General features: G+C 31.5%; 4 protein-coding genes across 4 annotated transcripts; 2 read left to right on the top strand and 2 right to left on the bottom strand.

Annotated features, from left to right (window-relative positions):
* The first annotated feature begins 178 nt into the window (after positions 1-178).
* Positions 179-2,133, top strand: LOC143427506 (RCC1-like G exchanging factor-like protein). The gene is made up of 8 exons (XM_076901714.1): positions 179-327; positions 407-667; positions 740-1,028; positions 1,104-1,276; positions 1,382-1,543; positions 1,612-1,739; positions 1,802-1,933; positions 2,003-2,133. Exons 1-8 carry the CDS (start codon positions 219-221, stop codon positions 2,078-2,080), a joined length of 1,332 nt encoding a protein of 443 aa, XP_076757829.1. The 5' UTR covers positions 179-218; the 3' UTR covers positions 2,081-2,133.
* Positions 2,134-2,146: 13 nt separating this feature from the next.
* LOC143427507 (uncharacterized) lies at positions 2,147-6,284 on the bottom strand. Its single transcript, XM_076901715.1, has 14 exons — positions 5,937-6,284; positions 5,660-5,855; positions 5,424-5,589; positions 5,178-5,350; positions 4,955-5,113; positions 4,724-4,884; positions 4,300-4,637; positions 4,100-4,211; positions 3,732-4,001; positions 3,423-3,632; positions 3,181-3,330; positions 2,916-3,070; positions 2,615-2,831; positions 2,147-2,534 (listed from the first exon to the last, which is right to left on the bottom strand). The coding sequence occupies exons 1-14, from the start codon at positions 5,974-5,976 to the stop codon at positions 2,398-2,400; spliced, it is 2,484 nt and encodes an 827-aa protein (XP_076757830.1). The 5' UTR covers positions 5,977-6,284; the 3' UTR covers positions 2,147-2,397.
* A 343-nt stretch (positions 6,285-6,627) lies between these two features.
* Positions 6,628-10,669, top strand: LOC143427508 (uncharacterized). Its single transcript, XM_076901717.1, has 14 exons — positions 6,628-6,904; positions 7,005-7,194; positions 7,285-7,550; positions 7,622-7,792; positions 7,840-8,016; positions 8,093-8,260; positions 8,328-8,506; positions 8,593-8,810; positions 8,935-9,077; positions 9,138-9,338; positions 9,400-9,525; positions 9,643-9,788; positions 9,868-10,069; positions 10,141-10,669. Exons 1-14 carry the CDS (start codon positions 6,865-6,867, stop codon positions 10,284-10,286), a joined length of 2,373 nt encoding a protein of 790 aa, XP_076757832.1. The 5' UTR covers positions 6,628-6,864; the 3' UTR covers positions 10,287-10,669.
* Positions 10,489-15,440, bottom strand: Nup133 (nuclear pore complex protein Nup133). Its single transcript, XM_076901713.1, has 19 exons — positions 15,280-15,440; positions 14,860-15,199; positions 14,466-14,783; positions 14,210-14,380; positions 14,009-14,138; positions 13,754-13,930; positions 13,500-13,659; positions 13,235-13,412; positions 13,003-13,162; positions 12,812-12,924; positions 12,612-12,718; positions 12,316-12,532; positions 12,083-12,226; positions 11,806-12,007; positions 11,577-11,736; positions 11,305-11,500; positions 11,011-11,205; positions 10,718-10,940; positions 10,489-10,622 (listed from the first exon to the last, which is right to left on the bottom strand). The coding sequence occupies exons 1-19, from the start codon at positions 15,372-15,374 to the stop codon at positions 10,489-10,491; spliced, it is 3,420 nt and encodes a 1,139-aa protein (XP_076757828.1). The 5' UTR covers positions 15,375-15,440.
* Positions 15,441-15,623: the final 183 nt, after the last annotated feature.

Below are 15,623 nucleotides of genomic sequence, written 5' to 3'. Positions count from 1 at the left end.
TTATTGTTTCAAGAAATTTTATACATTATACGTATATCACACGTACACGTGTATACGTTGTTGGCTGCAAAATGAAAATGATTGAAATTAAGTCCTCTTTAAGTGTAATTTGAAAAGATTCATCGGATGATCGCTGATTTGTTCCATCAAACGTATCCATAAATTTTCTAAGTTTACGGAAAATTCGCAGAATTCTTGGAAAAGTGAACGTTCCAACAATGTTGAACAAAATAAAAATGTGTTTAAAAAGTAATGTACGAAAATCGAGTAGAATTATACGAGTTAATACAGCCGAACAGAAGAAATCAGTTACGAAAACTTTACCAGGTGAGACAAATAGCTATACGAAGTCAATCAAAATTAGAAAGTAAGTATTCGAAGGCATTAATTGAATGTGTTTACGTAGTCTTTCAATATCCAACGAGTAATGAGAGAGATCACAGAGTGTACGTTTGGGGTATGGCGGGTCATGGTGCACTTGGTACGCTCAAGTCGACAAGATCTGAAAATGGTATTTCTTATATTCCGAAACCGAAAAGGCTAGCCTTTGGAGAACAGCACAATGTAACAAATGTAGCTTGTGGCTACGGATTTACTGTCTTTGCAGTAAAATCGAATGAAAAAAATATTCTGTATGGAAGTGGAATAAATACGGATTCTCAGCTTGGTAAAGAAGAGTCATTCTTGAACTATTGTTTTTAGGATGTGTAATATTCTAAATTTAATTTTATTGCGGCAGGTTTCAATGAGAAGGACAACAAATTCCCCAATGACTTAATAACCGAGCCAAGGCCCATTGAGTTACCAATTAAAGATCCTTCTTCTAAAGTTATAGATATAGCAGCTGGAAGAGCGCATTTGTTGGTATTAACAAATGAAGGTGTGTTCACGTTAGGAAATAATGCATATGGACAATGTGGTCGTCCTATAATATTAAATGAAAATTTCAATAAAAGTCGTGTTATTCATCGCATACCTGATATTAAGGGCAAAAAGATTAAAGCTGTAACAGCTGGCCAAGATCATAGGTATGGATATTCCTACTGCACGATATATATTTCATTGCAATATTTAAAAAATCCTCCTTTATTGCTATATGGTAGCATACTCTTAACAGAATCCGGTGAAGTCTATACTTTTGGTTGGGGTGCGGATGGTCAAACCGGCTTGGCTCACTACCGAAATGAACATAGACCAAGTTTGGTTAAAGGAGATTTAGCTGGACAACATATTATTAAAGTTGCATGCATTGCAGATTGTGTATTAGCACTCAGCGGTATCTGCAACATTCATGTATTAATGCATAAGTTGTACAGTTTTATTTTTTTCATTAAAATAGTAAATATATACTCTGTATAACCATTTCAACTTTTGTTTACAGATAAAGGAAAAGTATTTGGCTGGGGTAACTCTGAATATGGACAGCTACTTGTTGCAGGTGAAAATCAACAGGTGAATATAGCTATGGAAATAAGTGCATTGGATCAGTTAGGTCATATTATAGATATTGCCTGCGGTGGTTGCTTTTGTATGGTTTTAAACAGTAAATATCTTATTTTTTATTATTCTTATAATTCATATTACAATAACTTGAATGCATACGTTTATTAGATACAGGTGAGATTTATGTGTGGGGATATGGTATTCTTGGCTTTGGTCCTGAAGTAAGAAACGTTTTACAACCAACTCTAGTTCCACCTGTGCTCTTCGGCAAAAATGCATATGAGAAGAATATCAAAGTAAATGCTATTTGTGATGAAGAAAAAAAAAATAAATATAATTACATAATTTTTTTTTATAGGTAACAAAAATATTTTGTGGTATGAGTCATCTGGCAGCTTTGACTAATACAGGTGATTTGTACATGTGGGGTTGTAATAAATTTGGGTCTTTAGGATTAGGGGATTGTAACGATCAATATTTCCCCTTAAAGGTAAGGTAGTTATATATTTACCATTAAAAAATAAAATACTGTAATACATGGTATTGATTTGTGCTATAGGTAAATGTAGGAGCACAAGTAAAGAAGGTTGCCTGTGGAATAGATCACACAGTTACTCTTTGTAAACCTTTTATTTGAAGAATAGTATATTTATCATGTGATAAGTGATAATATACAATTTTTATAAATTATGTAGGAATTGCCTCAATCCGTTGTATAAAAATACTGTATACCTAGATAATTATATTTTTATTAAAATGTATTGCCTAAAATTTGATTGATAAATAATGGAGATGCATATTTAAATAGAGTATCGTTATTTAAATATAAATGTGTGCAAATTTTCTACTACGACTTAAAACTTATTTTTAAAAGCTTTTACTTTTTATGCATTATAATAATTTTGATATTAAATTCGTATACACGAATGCATAAATACATTTACATCAATTTTATTATAGATTATAAAAAACTAAGGCTATTATTAAAATGATAAAATTAAATGTAATCTTAGTTGCGCTACTGACGCACGTGAGGCTTTCATAAGATATGGTGTACTTTATTGAAGTAGGATATCTGCAAACTCGACCATCTGAAAATAAAATATCAATTACGACTAGCATAATATTTTTACGCATTTTTGTACTCCTTAAATCTAGTAGTCGTGCTTACCTGTGCACTGATAAGAAGAACTATTTAAAGAGTTAGATGTTACTGATATATATAATGGTGAACATTTGTGAACAAAAGCAGTATCTCCACAAGAAACTGTAATGGTATGTACATTATTGGATATCGAGCTACATAATTTTGTTGTTCCTGTTGTGTTAGTGTTTAATGGATCACGTGAGGAACACACAGTTAAATTGTCCGAACTAAAACTTTGAATCTGAAAATATTTACTCATAATACAAGAGTACTTTTCATATGTATAAAATGAGTATGTTTAGATGTATATAAAAAAAGAATGTACCTTTATCGTTGCAGTTTTTTCATGGTTGAAAAAGTAATTAGGGTGTAATTTATAAAAGTTAACTCCATTTGGTATGACATAATCATCAAACGAATTCGATGATCCAGATGGAATATAATTCGCTCCACATTGCGAATTGATTAAGCGTTTAGGAACTATAAGATATTTTATAATTAGTTATGAAGATAATTTTATTTGATTTATACTTATTTTTTATTTTTATTTATTTTTTATATTCTTTCAAACAATGATGCAATAAATTTACCTTTCTTTATTCGTGAAACAATATTGTTTATAGAATTCGAAGTGTTTTCTGAGTCTTCAGCACCAATTGAGAATAGATCCGTTATACGGTTCTGTACTAAATCAGACCATGTATCCTTGGATCTGTATGCCATAATAAGTAACGTTGTGTCTGAAGAAATTATATTAATGATTGTGCAATAATTTTATGTTGTTTAACGTTTATTACATTCCGTAATTTACGAAACTATTATAAATTCTTACCTGGAAACTGTTCTTGCATTTGTGATACAGTCTGCAGACAGTATTCTTTAAAGTTATTATTGTTTTTAGACGTATCAGAATTGTATGGAACAATTAAGACAACATCAGATCGTGCGCCACCAATGCCACGATTACGTTCATTATTCAGTTTATGTGTCAAATATACTTGTAATTCATTAAGTGCCTTGGATAAATCAAAACCATGGGTAACTGAAAAAAATTACTTTATAATTAAGAATATTCTAGTTTATTATTCATTGTTAAACTCTGTCAAAATTTCATTTTAATTCTTATTTTAATTTTGCTTACTGTTTGCGTAATGGGATGAATTATAAGAGTAAAATTCCAAAATGTCAAAAGTACTATTAATCATTGGACTTCCATCAGCGCCATTTAGTAACGTGAAATTGGAATTGAACTGATTTAAATCAATGCGCCTTAATAAATTCGCAAGAATAGGTTTTATTACTCTAAAGTCCCAGTTCGTATCCAGAATTATTGTCAAATCAACAGAAATTTGATTGTTATCATACAATTTATCTGTTTCAGCGCATGAAAGATCATTATTCATGGACGAAGCTATAAAAACATTGAACCGAATAAATCTTTTATAATTACTATAACAAATATATCATTTGTGAATTGCTTACATGAAATCAGAAATGATTAATACTTACGCACATATTTTGCTAGTTCATTTACTGCTTGTACAGAAAATTTCTTTATTATTGATTTTTCGAGCGTTGCTTGTGCTAAATCTGCAGATAATAATAAAGCCGCACTATAAGTCTACAAAAATAGTTAGTATTAATAAGGAGAGAATTTTTATTTTATAAATTCATTGAAAACTTCTTTGAGGAAGGTTAATATAGTTCACCTGGTTAACCATTGTTTCATTTGGAGCAACAGATGTGAATAATGTTCTCCGATTACATGCTCTAATAGAGGAGTCAAAGAGCCCTAATCGACTGTAGTACATGTCGAAAATTTGCGAAAGCCTTAAACTAGGTATTTTAGAGTACCACTTGTTAACTTCGTTCGCCAAAATTAAGCCATCTAAATCCCCTCTGATTTCTGCCGTTGTCATCTCTATATTATCGTTAGAATTTAAGAAATACCACTTTGGTAAAGCAGTAGAATTCCAGAAGCCTTCTAGTCCTACTTTAAGTGGACGTCCCATAGGGCCTTGTATTAAAGCTACCTCTGCTAAGTCCCCTATAATATCAATAATAAAGATTGTACATTTTAATCTGCAACGAAAATAGACAATAACATATTTTAATATATAAAAAATATTTTACCAGCTAGTGTAGCAAACCATTTGTTATCTACGGACATTTCCTTCATGTCTGCTTTATTCTCTTGTAATATTTTTGGTTGTAAATGATAAAGTGGAGTTATTTCTGGTTGCGTAGCTGCAGCTATGCCAGCAAGTACTAGGCCAAGAGAAGTTGTACCCCATCTAAAAAATATATAGTATATACATATGATATTATTAACTTTTGTAATTTATTAGTAAATTGAAAGCTTACGGAGTTTTTACAACACCATTCTCCACAGGACATTTACTAGTAGGAGTACTTTCTCGTATTTGTGCACTATCTGGATGATTAGGTGGCAATGCTGGGTAGAAAGAGTTTGGATCATCCGTAACGTGCCTGCCTTTGCTTTTATTCTGAGGCATACTTTCTCTAGCAGAAAAATTGTATTTTACTTTGTGTCAATTACTTTACATTAGATAGTGTTTTTACTTACATTTCATCAGGTGAAAAAGTTTCCACATCATTAACAGTATTTTTGGAATTTTTATCACTTTTGCTTTTAATATCTCTTCGATGTCTATACAAGTTTTGGGACTTACAAACTTTTGATTCGTCTCCTCTTTCAAAAATTTCAATGCTACCAGATAACATGACATGTAATGTACACTGTAATGCAATTTATATTAGACAAACATGTATGCATGGAATATAAAAGATAATCTAATAATTTTATACGTACCCTTTCAATGTCTGTTATACTGTTATTAGGAAACGTAATTGCATTACCAGGTATTAGATGTAGAGTGTGAGAATGACGGAAAAATTCAAAAGTATTTGGTGCATAAGGTGTTATTCCATCCTGAATAGCAACATGAGGGTCTGGTGCAATACCATCTTGTCGAAAACTGTAAATCAGATATTATAAATGACATCTCTTTATTAAATATTACTATTCTTCTCAGATATATAATTTACCGATGTAACAGTGCAACAGATAGGGATCTTAGGTCCATATTAAGACCCTCTGTATTTTCAATTTTACGAAGTATCGCAATGAACGTATCTAAAGTATCTGGCAGTTTATTATCCTTTTCTAAAAGGTATTTGTTCTCGTAACACTCTCGAAGAGAGGGTGACAAATTCCTAATCGCATTTTCCTGGGCGTGCACAACTAAAAAAGAGAAAGAATAATAATTTAAAAAGGGAATAAAATTACATTATATATGTACATATTAACAATAAATCTACTCACCTAGTGCGGTAAAAGCCAAAAAATATAGATGCTTTGCCATTTCTCTGTTATTAGAAACACAGATGAAGAATTAAGAACAGATACTTAAAATTGTATTGCTTAGTATAAATATATATTAAATACAATATCTCTTCACTTAGAAAAATAAGTGTGACATAATGCAATAGATTATCTCCAGATATTATATAAAAATATATTATATTCGTTTACTATACATATTATAATTTGATTAAAAAATTGCAGGGTAATTTTTTATTGTACTTAAAAAATATAAAATCCATACCTCAAATAGTTTTTAAGAACTTCCTATATAAAATATATGGTACACCTTCAACTGCTTTTGGCAAAGTATAGCACCACGCCTATCCAGAGATATAATGAAACCTATCATTAAACAAATAAGATAAAATGATACCTCATGAGTAATAACTCCCCACTCTAAATGGATATTCTTATTAAAACAGGTAACTTTAGAACCAAAATAATAATAAAAAATATATATTTATTTAAGAAATGATTAATCAGAGTAAATGTATGATGCACTCCATCCGTCTTTATTTTTTATCTATTAGATTTTATGCTCTTTAAATTAAATACTAATATAATTTATTATATAGTTTTATAAATATTTATTAGAGCCATAAAATGGTAATTATTTTTTACGAAAACGTAAGAGTTAAGATTCAAGGTATAATGCCTGATTAAAATTATAATTAAAAGATATCGTAATAGACTTAAGTTTTACTTAAAATGGCTAAATATTTCTATCTACACGATTATTATCTTATCGGATTTTAAATAGAATTCGATCGCATTTTTTTCATTCACATCCGATTGTGAATCACTACAAAGATTCAAGTAGATATCTATGACAGAGTTTTCGTATTAGATTTACAATAGTACATCATGTATTTCTATTGACATAATTATGGGAGTTAATAAAGTTATATTATTGATAATATACTGCGGTGAGTTGTTACACAAATTATATATACATAGCAATACATATTAGCAGAGAAAAAGAAGGCAGAATAAAGTACCAAGTTATCCTAAATATTCATTATGTAGTGCAATTGCAATTAGTATGGTCACAAAGAACCATACCAGAATCACTTAGAGAATGTTATAGAGACGATGCCATGTTAAATTCTCAACTTCCAATGAAGTTGCGCATACTGATGGACATCATTCAAAAACTGGAAAAGTATACTTATTCAAAAATAGATATGAAGACAATGTCATCATTAATACTGCAAAGGTGGTTACATAGAAATATAGATATGTACGTGTACATATATTATTTTCTTAATCCAATAGTTAGTAAGTGTATGTGTTTCATAAATTATAGATTCAAATTCGACGGTATTGAATATCAGAAGAATGTGCAAGCCACAGACGGTATACTACCGTTCAGCGCGACTGGGACACAACGGATTAAACAAAAACTTATAGAAGAATTAGTTCCACGAAGTCTAGAAACTTTACCAGTTGAGATACTTTCACGAGCTGAACGATGTATGCTCCATCGGGCTATTTCGAATACGATTTTAACATCTGACAATGAAATCCAGGATAAACCATGCAGTCAGATCACCAAAACTGAAAATGTAACAGGTAATTATTAAGAAGACAAAGTTTTGATACTTTAAACGATAAAAATAAGAATGATTATCTTCCTTACTTAGATAAAATTATATCTACCAACAAATGGGACTGTCCACAGCAACAAGGAGTGATTTTAACACCTTACGGTACTATTGCTCCTGGTGCAATTATAGGAGCAATCGCTGCATCTCTTCAACACCAAATTGTTACTGTAAATCAATTAGCTGCAAGTCCGGAAATACCTCCCTCAGGTATAATATTACTTGAATTATCCTTATAAGAAAATGCTGTTTAACAGTGCATAATTTTTCATTATATGTAAACTCAACAAATTCGAATAATTCAAACTATAACGAAGAAGAGATTGAATTTGTTTTACCAAGAAGTCAAATGATTTATGAAACATCCATGCAATATAATGCCTTGATGACTTCGACTGCGGCAGTTGACAATATTTGGTTAACAACAGTTGCAGGTAGAAGATATGATTATATTACTTTTTTTTTTATGCAATGTAATCATATACGATAATGCATATATTTGTTAAATAGGAGATTTAGCGGAAATGGTCGTATATCAAGGGCCTTTACTAGGAAATAATATGACTCTTGGTGCAACGGGATTCTGGGAAAATACATTGCGACCAATTATATATTATCTAAGAGATTCACAGGAAAAATTTGATGCAACTAGAGCTGAACTGATAGGAGGCATTGATGGTGAATGAACAAGTATCTTCTTTCTCTTTTAAATATTTGCTAACTAATTATTTCAAATATATTTTAGGGATGATCATTGCAAGTTATTTGCAGACTTGGATTCAAGACTTTTCCAGCCTTCGACTTAGTCAAATTTTAGGGATGTATTATTCGTACGAAGGTGTTACTTTTAATACGAACGTAAAAGCTTGTGCTCGGGCGCAAACCTTTTTGTCTGCAATACCAAAGACGATCTTAAATGAGCAGGTTTATTAATAATAGTACATGAAATTATTAAAAAGAAAATTATTGAGAAAAATTTATATTCTAATAATAAATATCATTTGTAACAGACTTACACGATAGCTCAGCTGTTAGCTTATCGTAAAAGCATCGCCTATATTTCTCCTGAAACGATGCAACAAATGGTTAACATTGCTACTGACAAATTTTATACTTTTGCAAACAGTCGTTTGTCCCCTGCTTTACCTTGCTATGAAGTAAATGAACCCCAAGTAGAAGCATTGGTAGTATTTGATGGGTCAATAGGATATACAACACATTTTCTTGAGTAAGTTATGCAGAGTCTGCTAATGATAGTATAACATCTATTAATCTATTTTTTTTTTTAAAGCTAAAGTTTGATTCATTTGCGTAGAACATTCAGTTTACTTATGTACACTTGTATGCTTCAGAATTCTCACACAAGATTTAGACGTATCAATGTACGGATCAAAAATGGGAATAATACATGGTACTTCCGGAGAGTGGCTGTTAAATGTTACAAATAGTCCATCACTTGTTTTTCAAACATTAAATAATTTTACTAACACTTCCTGTAAGTCTTGTACTTTATTAAAGTGCTTCTAACTTTTGTTTCATGTACAATATTTTTTAGGGCCTACACAGTTAAATTATATACGAGTTTTGGAAACAGTATTTGCCTATTTGAATCAATCTTGGGAAATTAATCAGAAACACCATGTAATTGGAAATCTTGGGCAAGTAGTGATATTGTTAACTCCATCGGGGTACCTGTCCAAAACTGAGGTAGAACCCATAATAAAGATGTTGCGTCAAATAAAATATCATCATCCAGGTAAGTGCGATTATACAACATTCTTGTTATGAATAAAAGTTATATTTTTCTTAATTTACAGATGTTTATTTTATATATTATGTATCATGGTACAATAGGGAATTATTCAAATCACTTATCCTTTCCAATGAAGATCTTATAATAAAAAATTCGAATATCAAGGCTATTTCCCAATATGTGTCTAAAAGTACGTTCTACTATTATATTACAATTAAAAAGCCAATATGATTGACATTAAAATTATATATTACAATATTCGTAATACATAATAGAAAATATATATTTCCTTTCTATACATTTTTAGTTCCACGAGTATTAAGACCTGCATTACCTTTGGGTCCAAATAGTTCAGTATCTCCGCAACTCGAAAATTATATAACTCCTTCAAAATCTATTACATATCGAATTCATTCACAGTGGAAACAAAATATGAAGAAAACCGAAGTTACAGTTTGTATCGAAATAGTGCATTATTTCTATAAGTTTCATATTTATTGTCCAATTTTATTGTATTATATTAATTTTCCAGATTCATACCTTTGGCTATGGTGCAATGCAAGCCTGTTTGTGGATCGAATTTAAATCCAATAAAAAAGAAGATTTATATTGCACCGAATTAGCCGGGTACAAAGAAACTAAATTAACTAATAACTTTAAATGTACTGGTGCCTCATCATGTCCTAATGTATATCTTCGTATAAAAAACGTAACTTCTTTATATAAATGCGCAGGTAAGTATTAAGGTATGCTATTTATAATATATCTAACAAAAAGTAAACTTCTGCTTAAATTCGATTTTCAGAAATAGACTGTAAAACTCCTGATCAAGTGAGATTCATAATAAGAACGAATCCTCAAAGTTTCAGTTACGCTAATCCCATAGATGAGAATGTGATATTGATTTCATTAAATATTTTAATCTTATTTATTTTTCAATCACTCATGTGAACTTATAATATAGGACAGAAAATCTTTTTCTAGTTTCTTATAAATATTTGTATAGTATATTTACTGTACAATTTTGCATCCTACCAAAGAATTACATGTGATTTATTGTATAAAAATTTATTTATTAATTCAAAAAGAGAGAAAGAAGCGGAAAAAGAAAAAAAATACAAATTTTGTTCTTACTTACAATTAATCACGTAGGTTAATAATTAGTACATGCGTACTCGTACACGAATTTAATCAGGAATTGAAAATTACTTGATGCGGCAAGACTTCCTAATTCAGGTTCTACCAAAAGCATATCCACTGGGGGAAGGAAGTCATTTACTTCGCCACCTATATGAAGAATAGAAGAAAACACAACTTTTGTTAGTAATTTTAAATCTAACTTGTAATACTATTTTACGTTCTTCAAATTGTTAATTAATTACCCATAAAGTGTGCAAGGTCCATTAATTTGAAGAAGATCGTTCCCTGCACTTGTTGCTCGGCATTTTTTCCTATAGTATCCCATTGATCTCGCTTAGCAGCTCGTGCCCAAATTCGTAATTTCAAGGACATTTTTTCATCTTCTTGTTCTATATATTCCAGCAAATCGAGTGCTCTTTTGAAATCGTATTCATTTGCATCGATATTATCCTCAGATGTGTATAGCTACACCAATTATATAATATTTACAGTAAGTGTATTATAACAAATAAATTTCGTAACTGGATATAAGTACCGTAATTAGTTCTGTCGGTGTAAATACTCGTAACTTTTCCACGTCGTAACCATACGTCGTGAGTACTTGTGTCGGTAAATCTTCTTGATGAGCTATTAGTGATAATTCATTATCGATTCTTTTTATATGATCTTCGATTTCATCTTGTAGATCATCCGAAGCAAGGAAAGCTAATTTCGCTAAAGAAAGCATGGACTGTGAAAAAAAGATTTGTGCGTAACGAATTATAGGTAAAAATGTAAAAATGTAAAAATATTTAAATAGTATAAATGACAAGATGTCACGAATTTCTACCTTCTTACGAGTTACTAATTCATTTTCTTGGATTGCTAAAGAATGAAGCGTATTAGCTGCAAAACGCAAATTATCCGTGAGAGCAGATTGCACCCACGATAGAGTAGGATGCTCTGCTAATTTTTCTGATAATTCCACAGTACCGCCACGTCTACATTTTTCCACTAGTTGACCTTGCCTACCATCTTTTACATACCTACAAATAATGAACAACAATAATAACGGTGAAAGGAATATTTTTCTCGTAAATCGTTATCCCTAAGAAAACATACCATGAAAATAAAAATCCTGCAAAATCTTGAGCCGCAAACTTTTTCATATATCCGTCGAGCCGGCTTTTATTGTTAGTTAATTCGCATATTTGTATAAGTGATACAAAATCGCAGTACTTTTCAGCTAACATTGCAGCACTATCATACTGTTCTTCCTTTACTGCAAATGATCCAATATAAATATTCTTTTTATACTTAATCATCATTGAAATTAATTAAGGATCCATACTTAGTGGCTGAATCAGGTTCATTCGATCAGTTTCATACTGTTTCAGTAGTATTTCGAATTTTTCCGTACCCCTAATACTTTCTAAATGACATTTTCGACCGTCCAATATTAAGTCTATATAATTGACTAATTGTTCGTACAATTCATTTCTCACTGTCGTATCGTTAGTTCCAGTTATCCCATGCTTAAGGGTTAAATTATACTGAAATAAAATAAAATAAAATTTATCGATACAAATTTTACTATGGAATGAAAATTATACAAGCATAGAATTAACCATAGTATTAAGACAATTCCTTAGCCCATGTTTTCCAACTGCCGCCGTCCATGGAAGATACTCAGTTATACCGCTCGAACATCTCGTCGGAATAAATCGTTCGGCGTTATGCTGTCGGTATTTTACTACTTCGTGCAATATGCCCTGTTATCAACGTACATTTAATGATTTTACTTTAGCTTAATATTATACTTTCCAACCTACTCTTAATGTAGCATTGATTGTATTCTCACCAATAGTACAGCATTCACTTGCATAATATAATGTGCTACTTGTTGAACAGGTCTCTCAGATTGAGTTATTTCCGATGCATTGTTCACTAAAGTAGGAAGGAAACGATGCACAGTGCTTACTTCACGATAAAATATATCACGTGCCGTCAATTCATCGGATACGTACGATTCAGGATTTAAAGTTTGCTCTATTATAGTGTCTACGATATCTGGATATCTTATAGTAATATGAAACGATATAAATATATTATAAAAATGTAAGAGAATATGATTTAAAAACAAAAAAGAAAAATTACCTGTTTTGCAAGTTATATATAGTCAATGCTGCTACTATTTTCTCCGCATATTCCCCGAGAACATGTGGTGTAGACATGATTACTCCTCTATACGTAACGGCACAAAACTAAACAGAATAATATGTAATAATATTGAATTAATTTAATCTATACATTTAATAATTAATAGTAGTAATTATATTTGATACAAATAAGCTTACTCTATTCCATAAATTATGTTCTTTTAAAAATGCTATGAATAATTCTAACGCTTTCTGTTTTCCTTCCAACTGGTTAGGTATTTGCATAGAAGTAACTGCACTTAATGTCATAGCTGTAAGTAGTATGCAATTAATGAAGTTCGTATAAATGTATCTTGCGTTTAAGGAGAGTATAAAAAAAATTCAATTACACAAATCCCTGTAATTCGACCAACGTGGATCATTCGCGGGATAATCATTTATCAAGTCTTTAGCAACTTTCAAAATTAGTGTATCGAGACTGGCATCTATGTCCATTACTGGCTCTTCTTGTAGAGGAAAGAGTTGCGATAAAATTTCTTCACATTGCGACTAAAATGGGATGATTATTTTAATGACCGCTGAAGAATAATTACCTTATGAAATGTTATAGATAAGACATACCTTATTTTGTCGCAGACTAAGCAGAAATGCAGCGCGCAATTGCATTGCGCTGTCGGAACTATAAAACATATCTTGAATTTCTTCATTGCTAATAAGACTAGTAAAATTCTGCGCAGTTAAATTTAAACTTGGTCGATAACTATAATCTACATTTGCATTCACATTATCAGTGGAGCTCCTGCAAATATTACACATTATATTTTTTAATGTAATAATTTGCTTCTAAAAAAGAAAGAAAGAATATATATAACAGAAGGAAACAAACATATTGAAATCTTGCGATATAAAATCAGTTGGCATGATGGAAACCAATCCGAAATTTTTTGTGAATACAACTGGAGTTCCTGAGCATAATGCACCGCCAAGAATACTGTCTTCTCCTCCTCGTACTAAATCGATTTTATCTTGGTCATGCTCGGACGTACCTGAACAACATTTTCTTTTAAAAATACATGAAAACAAAGAAAAATGAATGAACGAACTTGTTCAAATCCGAAATGTATATAATTGAATAGTTACAATTTACAACAAGCACTTCGTATTGATTATATATAATTGCTTCCCATCCACATAGTATAAAACGATAAGAAACCAGAGTTGATTCAGCATCATTATGATATGAAATAGAATTAATTTTAACTGGTATGAACCATTTAAATGTATTGGCTAATGTTGTACCCAACAGCTGTATCATGCCTGTAACATGCAATCAAGATGAAGATGAATAAGAAAATTATATTCAAATTGTAATAAAAAATTTGTTGTTATTGTTACCAAGCGCAAACTCGATAAGAGATGAGGCTTCAGCACAATAAGCTGCCATTAGAAATACTATTCCTTCATTACAAGGTTGCATATCAATTAACCAGGTTTCCATATTTTGTGGATTACACGCACTTGATTCCTACAATAAAATAAGTGAATAAATCGTTATATCTTATAAATATTTCAGTACAACTACAATACCATGCATACCCAAACTTTTCGTTGAAATGTTTGTGAAATGATATGGCCTATATCTTCATCAAACTCCATCCTTTCCTGTTCATTATGAGGGAAAGACCAATATTGTAAAGACGAGCCAGCTAATATGAGAACTCTTGATCCTCTATCTCCAAGGGCTGTGCAAGTAACTTTTACTAATTTCTATGAGAAGAAAAAAGTAGAAAAGTCTATTGCAATTTGCATACTTCCTGTATCATATATTCAAAACTTTGGTGCAAAAATCTACCGTTTCTGTAACTGGGGATTGAGGTATCGCACCAAAGATAAGAGAAGTCATTCTACGACCTATGCCTCCTAACCATCCTTGGCTTGTTCTAAGAACCTGGCATATGACGTTATTCTTCCCACTGACAAACTGTGGTTGTAGCAATGCTACCGTGCACGTGGTTGTAGCTAAAATACAACCGTGACCAGGAATATAAGTGAGACAATCAACTTCTTGTCCAGCAAGTTCTGCACTCGTTTCTACAGATGATCCCTCATGTGCAACACTGGCCCAGTAGCGTACTATACCTTCAGGAGAGACAGCCATACAACTGGGCACCTAATTATTAAATAGTCACGCATTAGTCCAATTACATATAAATTAATGTTTAATTTAAAATGAAAAATTTTAATACCTGATTGCCTAAAGGTAGCCAAACAGCGATGCATTCTGCTTTATGAGCTAAATCACTCTGAGGTAGTAACAATTCGCGACATTGACTTTTAAATGTTCTTCGTTGCTTCGGATCATGAATAGTAGTCTTGCACTGCCATACGAGCAACCTTCGACCGCACACAAGCCAAGCCCAACCGTCCACTGAAATATTAACGCTAACAGCGGTGTTTTTATCTACAAATGTTAAAGCTTCCGTAACAAGAACGGGCAGAGAGGAACCGAAGCTTTCCACTACGTGGCTTGGCGTTTTACATATTATCTGCACAGACTGGTTCGATCGACCAGACACGCTTATTGTCCTGAAACAAAATCAAATAAAATACATCCACATATTAATCTACGATAAACTAATTTAAACAGATAATCCCAATGAACTTACGAATTGTTTTTCTTTAATGATTGAACGATTGACATGCGTTTACGTGGAGACGTCAAACTTCTCCCCAATGAGTTCCCTATACTTGTTCTGTCCATTACAATCCCTTCTTTTGTATAAAAATGTTACATTGAAGAAATGGAACCGACTTACAAATTAATACTTCCAATTGTACGATAATCTTTCGCTATGTTTCGCACTTGTAGCAATAATTTGAGGTTATCTTCCTTGTATACACGGTTACTAACCAAAAACATTGCCAGTAGTGTCGGTTGTGCCGGTAAAGTGATTGCATGTGTTCGACGCGAACAATGAAGAGTGAAGAGAGGCGACACGATCGAAAATTT

This window comes from Xylocopa sonorina, chromosome 9 (genome assembly GCF_050948175.1).
Source record: "Xylocopa sonorina isolate GNS202 chromosome 9, iyXylSono1_principal, whole genome shotgun sequence".
NCBI lineage: Eukaryota > Metazoa > Arthropoda > Insecta > Hymenoptera > Apidae > Xylocopa > Xylocopa sonorina.
Note: the sequence above shows the minus strand (reverse complement) of the source record. Positions and strands in the feature narration are given on the sequence as shown.

Bases quoted from the DNA above. Each gene is read 5' to 3' on its own strand.
- LOC143427507 (XM_076901715.1), bottom strand. From the start codon at position 5,976: ATGGCAAAGCATCTATATTTTTTGGCTTTTACCGCACTAG. The intron at 4,638-4,723 runs GTAAAATATTTT...TTGATATTATAG, and splicing joins ATGGTTTGCTACACTAGCTG to GGGACTTAGCAGAGGTAGCT. The intron at 2,535-2,614 runs GTAAGCACGACT...TTTTATTTTCAG, and splicing joins TTCTTCTTATCAGTGCACAG to ATGGTCGAGTTTGCAGATAT.
- Nup133 (XM_076901713.1), bottom strand. From the start codon at position 15,374: ATGGACAGAACAAGTATAGGGAACTCATTGGGGAGAAGTTTGACGTCT. The intron at 12,925-13,002 runs GTAATTGAATTT...TACTACTTACAG, and splicing joins GTCGAATTACAGGGATTTGT to CTATGACATTAAGTGCAGTT. The intron at 11,206-11,304 runs GTAGAAATTCGT...TTTTTTTCACAG, and splicing joins AATTAGTAACTCGTAAGAAG to TCCATGCTTTCTTTAGCGAA.
- LOC143427508 (XM_076901717.1), top strand. From the start codon at position 6,865: ATGGGAGTTAATAAAGTTATATTATTGATAATATACTGCG. The intron at 8,261-8,327 runs GTGAATGAACAA...AATATATTTTAG, and splicing joins ACTGATAGGAGGCATTGATG to GGATGATCATTGCAAGTTAT. The intron at 9,078-9,137 runs GTAAGTCTTGTA...AATATTTTTTAG, and splicing joins TAATTTTACTAACACTTCCT to GGCCTACACAGTTAAATTAT.
- LOC143427506 (XM_076901714.1), top strand. From the start codon at position 219: ATGTTGAACAAAATAAAAATGTGTTTAAAAAGTAATGTACGAAAATCG. The intron at 1,029-1,103 runs GTATGGATATTC...GCTATATGGTAG, and splicing joins ACAGCTGGCCAAGATCATAG to CATACTCTTAACAGAATCCG. The intron at 1,277-1,381 runs GTATCTGCAACA...TTTTGTTTACAG, and splicing joins TTGTGTATTAGCACTCAGCG to ATAAAGGAAAAGTATTTGGC.